The sequence below is a fragment of the Mus musculus genome, chromosome 15 (genome assembly GCF_000001635.26).
Source record: "Mus musculus strain C57BL/6J chromosome 15, GRCm38.p6 C57BL/6J".
NCBI lineage: Eukaryota > Metazoa > Chordata > Mammalia > Rodentia > Muridae > Mus > Mus musculus.
In genome coordinates this window covers 6,812,206-6,820,000 of record NC_000081.6, presented here as the reverse complement: position 1 = coordinate 6,820,000, position 7,795 = coordinate 6,812,206, and the positions used below count along the sequence as shown (strand labels likewise).

Here is a 7,795-nt window from a genome sequence, read left to right as displayed (position 1 = left end):
AGGCAAGCAGCCCCTGGAGTTAACTTTTCAGAAGTTTTCAAAACTCACCTGATGGCTGTTGAAATCAAACATTTGGAAAAACAAAATGAAAACCAATGTTGGCAAAGATGTAGAAAAACTGGAACTCTTACACCTTGTATGTAGGGAGGAAAAAGTTGGCACAGTAACTTAGGGAAACTGGTCATGTTAGTGTCTTCTAAGGAAGGTGTATGCTCAATGTGGAGCTTAGGCCCTCATTTCTTGATGTACAGCTTAAAGAAATTTTGTCTGTATATAGGTATACACTCATATACACCACAAATGCCTACAGATGAGTATTAGAATAGAACATCCACATCTGCACAATTCCTGAGACTCACAAACTGGAAGTATCCACTCTCTGTCCCGTGAGAAGGATAAACAACTCTGCTATAGCCACACAGTGGAGTATCACATAGTAATGAAAACAATGTTTCTACAGTTATAAACTTATATGGTGCAGCAAGGAGTGACAGGAAGCAGGTATGAGTTCTGCTGTGAGGTTCTACTTCAGAGCACAGGAAGACACCGGCTCCACGCCCTGAAAGGGCCAGTCTGCTTGGAGATACACAGTGCGGGGGTGGTCCACTGGGTAATGCTCCTCTTGATCTGTACACTGGTTAGATGGATGTGTCAGGGTGTAAGAAATTCACTGAGCTGTATACAATGTCTGTCTCTCTACATCCATGTCTCTCTCTCTCTCTCTCTCTCTCTCTCTCTCTCTCTCTCTCTCACACACACACACACACACACACACACAGGTTGAATATGCTAAATTGGAAAGTCCAAATTCCAAATCAAAACATTTTGAGGGCTGCAATGCCACAAGTGGAAAATTCAACCTCTGGCCGTGTATAAAGGGGCACACTGCACGCACTGCATAAAATTATCTTCAGTCTATACAATGCAGATGAATCTTGTGTGAATTTTGTAATCAGACTCTCATCATACATCTCACCATGGATATGCAAATATTCCCCAAATCAAAGCAATCTGAAATCCTAAGAGCCTCTGGCTCCAAGCGTTTCCCATAATGGATACCCATCCCCCATTTGCCCTTCAGTAAAGAGTATGTAAATCCATACTTTTACCAAATTTTAAAACTGATCACAGCACTAGAAGGTCTTGAGAGTAAGTATTCTCACCACACTGGTACGGGCCTCTACCCAGGTGGGGCTCCCTTAAGAAACTCCAACACTTCTCAACACCCAGCTGGGGATCCAAACCAAGTCGTGTGTGTGTGTGTGTGTGTGTGTGTGTGTGTGTGTGTGTGTGGTGTGTGTGTGTGTGTGTGTGTGTGTGTGTGTGTGTGTGTGTGGTGTGTGTGTGTGTGTGTGTGTGTGTGTGTGTGTGTGTGTGTGTGTGTTTGTAGTCCAGGCAGGTACTGGGTAAGGAGTGAGGAGGGTAGGGGAAGCGCACTAAAAGAACAGGACCATGTGTGCCTGCATGCACACTGTCCTCAGAGCCTGCCCAGTCATTTGCCTAGGATGTTCTCTTTGCGAAAGCCAAGCGATTGACTAGTTGAGTTACAAGCACTAAAAATAGTAGTGTTGGACACATTTGAGAAATAAAGCAGAATTATTAAAGGCGGTTAAGGTGCACAAGGGTAAAGGAATGTAAGGCAAGGTTTGTCTCCCTCTCCGGGCTGCAGCCCGCTAGTCACATATAACCCTGGGACAGTCCTGAATGTGGCTCAACTTCGTTAATATTATGATCTATGTGATTTTTTTGGTAGCTCTATCGTGTAACTCCTGAGTGTGAACTTTATAGGAGATAACTGTCACGATATCAAAAGTTCAGACACTCCTTTACCTAGCCAAATTTTAACATATGATAAGCAACCTTAGAATCTCAGTGGCAAACAGATATTTCCCTTCTGATCAGAGGTTCCATGCCAACGTGGCTTGGCTGACTGGGCCACACTGACCTCTGGGCTTGGGTCTGGTCAGGTATTTTTATATAAAGTCACTTGTGAAAAGCAGCACTACATTGGGCATACTCTTTTCATGGTGGGTGAAAGAAGAGAGTGACTATACAAGCATATTTGAAGCCTCTCCTTAGACCTCAGCTATGACCCATTGATCATCATATTGGCCAAACTAAGGCATGTGGTTATGCCCCGAGGCAAGTGGAGGAAAATACTCCCACCTACCGCAGAGCTAGGGTAGTGTCTTAGTTTGCTATGAAGAGACACCGTGACCAAGGCAACTCTTATAAAGGCAAACAAAAAAAATGGGGGGGGGGGCTGACTTATAGTTTCAGAGGTTCAGTCCATTTTCATCATGGGGGGAAGCATGGCAGCATGCAAGCAAACCTGGTGCTGGAGGAGCCAAGAATTCTACAGATCCGAAGGCAGCCAGGAGGAGGAGGAGGGTCTCTTTTTTCACTAGGTGGAGCTTGAGCACTAGGAGACCTCAAAGCCTGCCTACACAGTGACACACTTTTTCCAACAAGACCACACTCCCATGGGCCAAGCATATTTAAACCACTTCAGGTGGGGAATGAGAAACTGGACAGTAATGGTATCTTCTATCAGACTTAATGAGTTTGAACTATGGAGTGTTTGTTGACTCATGGCAAAGGGTACTCTGCATTGGTTGGTGTCTCATATGGGCCATGTTGGCCTTGAACTCCTGCTATTTCTGCTCTGCCTCCTTCATGTTAGGAGGGTTACAGGTATGCACCCCCATACCTAGTCTCCTTTGACTTCTCTCTTTCTAGTCAGGCAAGACTCAGATTAATTTTCCCTATAAGTTCCACCCAGTTAAGTTTCTCTAAATCTAATACATAAGACCTATTCATTTGTGAGAAGTGATTTTCTTTTTTCAGAATTAAACTCATTTTAAAAGACTCCTACTGAGTCTTGGATAAATACATGGAGTTGAGGATCAGTCAACATGGAAAATTCGTCACTCCACCCCCCCCATAACCTTTTCTTTCTTTAAGGAGGCCAACGTATGTGTGGAAACGACTCCTTTCTCTTTTCTTCTTTAGCCCACATGCTGCTGCAGATCATACTACCCATGACCCTCTGCGTCTTGCTCAGCATCATTGTCTGCTACTGGAAAAGTCAGTGGTAAGTGGAGAGGAAGCCTTCAGTCAAGAGTTGGAAGCAGACCGTAAGACAGAAGTGGTACGGAATAATATGGGGAAAGGATGAGGGGGAGAGCAAAGGTACGGAGGTGAGCATATGCAATCTAGTTGACAAGCTTGCCTTCTGGGTCACTGGATGGGGAAAAGAAGACTCATGTATGAGGATACTTGAGAGCGCTCCCTCTTACCGACCCCTCTGACTTGTTCATCAGTCTTGTTCTTGCCACTCTTCCAGGGTGAAGGAGAAGTGCTACCCTGACATTCCCAATCCGTACAAGAGCAGCATTCTGTCACTCATAAAATCCAAGGTAAATGTGGGGATGCTGTATGTGTACCATGCCCATGAAGAACTAATCCAGCCGGGCACGGTGGCTCATGCCTGCGGTCCCTACCTATGTGAGCCTGAGTCCAGTCTCATCTATATAGTTAGTTCTAAGGCTATGTAGTGAGACTCTCCTTCAAGAAAAACTAAAGTGTGTGTGTGTGTGTGTGTGTGTGTGTGGTAAGTGACAGAAAAGAACTCATCTTGGTTTGAGGCTTTATTGATCAAGCTTTCTTATACATCTTCAGGAAAAGCTAATAAATTAGAAGCACAAACACAGTGATGAGGCAGGCTGGACCAGGGCACAGCTCAGCGGCAGAGTAGCCTTGCCTAGCATGAGTGAAGTCCTGGTTTTGATCCATCCCAGCATAGAGCCAACAAATGTGATTACATCTTACTCATTGCGGGCTACCAGAAAAGTCAGTGGTGAGAGAGGAGGGCTTCATCCATCTGGGAGTCAGACAGATTCCTAAGACAGAAATGATTTGTTCTGTCCTGGTGAGTCATATGGTTTTTGTCACAACCTTCAAGTTCACATATGGCCAGGAAGGAATGAGAAACTCAGTGCACACTGTACACACGATACACTTGGATACTCCCTCGTGCATTTATCTTAACATATGTTTGATTCCGTTGCAGAAGAATCCTCACTTAATAATGAATGTCAAAGACTGCATTCCAGATGTCCTTGAAGTGATAAACAAAGCAGAAGGCAGCAAGACACAGTGTGTAGGCTCTGGGAAACTTCACATTGAAGATGTACCCACTAAGCCGCCAATCGTGCCAACAGAAAAGGATTCCTCAGGGCCTGTGCCCTGCATCTTCTTTGAGAATTTTACTTACGATCAGTCAGCTTTTGACTCTGGTTCCCATGGCCTCATTCCAGGTCCCCTAAAAGACACAGCACACCAACTTGGACTATTGGCTCCACCTAACAAGTTCCAGAACGTATTAAAAAATGACTACATGAAGCCCCTGGTCGAAAGTCCAACTGAAGAAACTAGCTTGATTTATGTGTCACAGCTGGCTTCACCCATGTGCGGAGACAAGGACACGCTTGCCACAGAACCACCCGTGCCAGTGCATGGTTCAGAGTATAAAAGGCAAATGGTAGTTCCCGGGAGCCTCGCATCACCTTCTCTGAAGGAGGATAACAGCTTGACCTCAACGGTCCTCTTAGGCCAAGGTGAACAGTAAACACCACGCAGCACAAATAAATGCACTCCACACACTATAGGCACTTTGGGAGATGTAGCTGTTACCATGCCAACACCACGTGCCCTGGTTGGTTCCAGGGGTGGGGGTTGAGGGGAGACTCATTATCTGCAGTGCTGATTTATCAACGATCACTACAGACCAACAGACTTAAGGACCATATAATATGGTGTTCACCCTGAAGGCGTTCCCTAGAAATGGCAGATCCGAGAGCATGCTGACCTTGCTATTATTTGGTCCAGGCTCACCCTTATTGCAGTAGCTTGACATAGGGTGTACACCAGTCATTTCGCAGAGCCTACCTACTCAAAACTACACACCGAGGCTGTGGTCCTAGGATTTTGATTTGCAGCGAGAAAGCATCTTCTTGTAAACTTAACCTCACACTTAAAAGTTTAAGGGTAAAACAAGTGGGTCAGAAGTTTTGATTAGCACCGCAAGAGATTGCTTACTTTGATTGTGCAGATTTATCACATTTAATGGAAAGGCTACAAACTAGGTTTTGGCCATACCTTGAAATGAGAACTTGTGGTCACTGATAAAGCAGAAAGAACTCTCTTCGTGTCTACACCTTATGTAACTAACCAGTAAGATGTGCAAATGGACAGGAGACTCTTCATGCGTCTCCTGCAGTCAAACAGGATTGCAAGGAGCTCCAGACCTGCTGCCCAGGCGACTGCATCCTGTCCAACAGACTCCAGTCTTCCTCTTTAGTTTTTGACTACCTCAGAACAGGAAAAAAAGGACATTTCATTGAGTGATGCCTTTTACATATAATATACACCACCTCCCGCCCCTGCCCCCACCCCAAGCTGTATCTAGATGACCTATTTCACGAGCTGATCTCTGCTTTTTGCACGCTTGGTTGTCTGGTTCAAGAAAATTCTGTCTCACATTCCTATTGTGCTAAAATACTATAGCCCCAGAACTGGGTATAATTTAAACTGTAGAAGTCAGTTGTGAAGGACCCAAAGCATGTCTTTTGACAAAAATCTACTTGGTCCTATCTGTGGGTTTCACATCAAGATTCAACCAATTTCAGAAAGAAGATATTCTGGAAAAAAAAATTGTCTGTACTAAATTCATAGATTTTTCTTGTTATTCCGTAAATAAGGTATTAACAATTTCCATAGCACTTACACGCACCAGGTATTAGGCCACAGCATGGAGGAGTACTCACTGTATACAATGCTATTTTTAGGTTAAGGCCTAAACTTCTGAAGATCTTGGTAACAGCAGAGCTCCTGTAATCAACTCCTGGAATGTGCCATAGAGGAATGACTATATGTAACAGCTGAACACTTACACCGGTTCCTTCCTCTTAATGCTTGTCACATTGCAGACCAAGGTGGAGAGGTTCTCCTTTTGTTGTTAGCTACGTGTGGTAGCAGTGATGACTTTGTGCGCATGTGCAGCTGTTAAGTGCTATAGCATGTGCTACAGGGTGTGGCCATAGAACATAGTAACAGCAACCACGAATGTTCAACACAAGCTGTCCAATCTTCTCTTTACGTAATACCAAGCCTTTGCTAGAAAGCATGGCTACAACCTAAGCTAGGATCAGCCAGTATCTTGAGTAGTTTAGGTGGGAGAAGACTTTGCTCACTATTGCAGATGCTCTGTTTACATTTTCTTGTCAATGGACTTCTCACTGGAAACTTGCACCCAGAAATGTTAATGACATTGATTTGTGATTTTGTTTTTCATTTCAATTTTGGTTAAAAAATAATCCATAAAACATTTCTGCTGTTTCAATAAAGCCCAAATTAAAACATTTCACGATCACATTGTTTTAATTTCCTTAATAGAATAAAGACTTAACAGTTATTGACTATAGCCAAAAATAAAAATGAAAAAGAAAATAAAGAAAAAACAAGAAAGAAAAAATATCACCTCACAAACTAAACAAAATGTAAATTGACCCCTTCAACCTAAAAAGGGTCTGTTCAGCACGCGTCTGTGTTCAGAAGCACATCACACGCTAAGTCTTCTTATGTCCTCCCTCCCTGTGGTTTCCTTCCTATGTCTATGTGACAGTCCTCACTCCAACAGCAACAGAAGTAATACCAGACTTTGAGTCTGGCTTACTTCATGTAACATAATGACCTCTGGTTCCATCCATTTCCCTGCAAGTGTCTTACAGTTTAGAGCTGAATAAAATCCAATGTGAACATACTCCAATTTCTTTATCCATCTCTGTCGATGGCTCTTTAGGCCCTAGCTAGTTATTGTAAACAGAGCAGCGATGAAAACAGGTACGCACATATTTCTGTGCTATGCTGATTTATGTGTCTGCCAGGTAGGTGTACATGCAGAAGGGGTATGTTTGGGTCTATTTGCAGTTTAAGAAGCTACCACACTGACATCCATAGCAGCTGTAGCTGTCTACCCCACATCCTCATCAACATGCCTTGGGCTGGAATCCCAAAGCTCTGAATTTGCCTTGTATTGATGGGTAAGGTTGTACACTTTTTCAGTTTTTTTTCCCTCCTTTAAAAATGTCTACTCAGCCCATTTACTGATAATTTCACTTTTCTGAAGTTCCTTATATATTCTATGTATCAATTCCTAAAGACTCCATGAGAAAATTATCAGATATGATAGACACATTCAGCAAGTTGCAGGATACAAAATCAGCATTTAAAAACTTAGCAGCTTTTCTATATTCCAATAATGGACTTGCAGAAAAAGAAAATCAGACCCAACCAAGGAAATGAAAGTTCTTAATTTTCAAGTACTTTAGAAATTGAAGATAGTAGTATAAAGGAACTTTAAACCAGCAACATGGCTGCTCTGGTAAGGGATCACATTCAAAGACCGTTTAGGTCTATATGATCTGGCCAGAATATAGACGTTCCCTGGAGTATTGCTTTGGCTGGCACACAGATACACCCTTAGTACACACCTTCAACCCCAGTGTATGTAAAGGCAGTTTGTAGAAGGAAGCAGCCATCTTTGAAAGTGGTGTCTAACTGAGGAGCAGACAAAGTGATGAATTGGAGAAAGATGTGACAGAATGAGTAGAGATAGGATATTCCCAACTCTTACGAGGACAGGGAGGAAAGAAAGGTGATGTCAGAGAGTAGGGGAAGAGAGAGGGAGGTGGCAGTTTTACAGGGACAGTGTTACAGAGAGAGGTTGCAGGTG

General features: G+C 43.3%; 1 protein-coding gene across 5 annotated transcripts in view; it reads left to right on the top strand.

Moving 5' to 3' along the window:
* Positions 1 to 6,433, top strand: part of Osmr (oncostatin M receptor) — a 61,401-nt gene extending 54,968 nt beyond the window's left edge. For 3 of the 5 annotated variants that reach the window (XM_006519973.4, XM_030248385.1, XM_006519976.2), the window contains 3 exons: positions 3,013 to 3,094; positions 3,347 to 3,419; positions 4,073 to 6,433. In XM_006519973.4, coding sequence (XP_006520036.1) covers positions 3,013 to 3,094; positions 3,347 to 3,419; positions 4,073 to 4,630 — 713 coding nt within the window. In that variant the 3' untranslated portion in view covers positions 4,631 to 6,433. The remainder of the gene's footprint in view (positions 1 to 3,012; positions 3,095 to 3,346; positions 3,420 to 4,072) is intronic. The other 2 variants (NM_001310469.1, NM_011019.3) reach the window with 1 other exon arrangement.
* Positions 6,434 to 7,795: the final 1,362 nt, after the last annotated feature.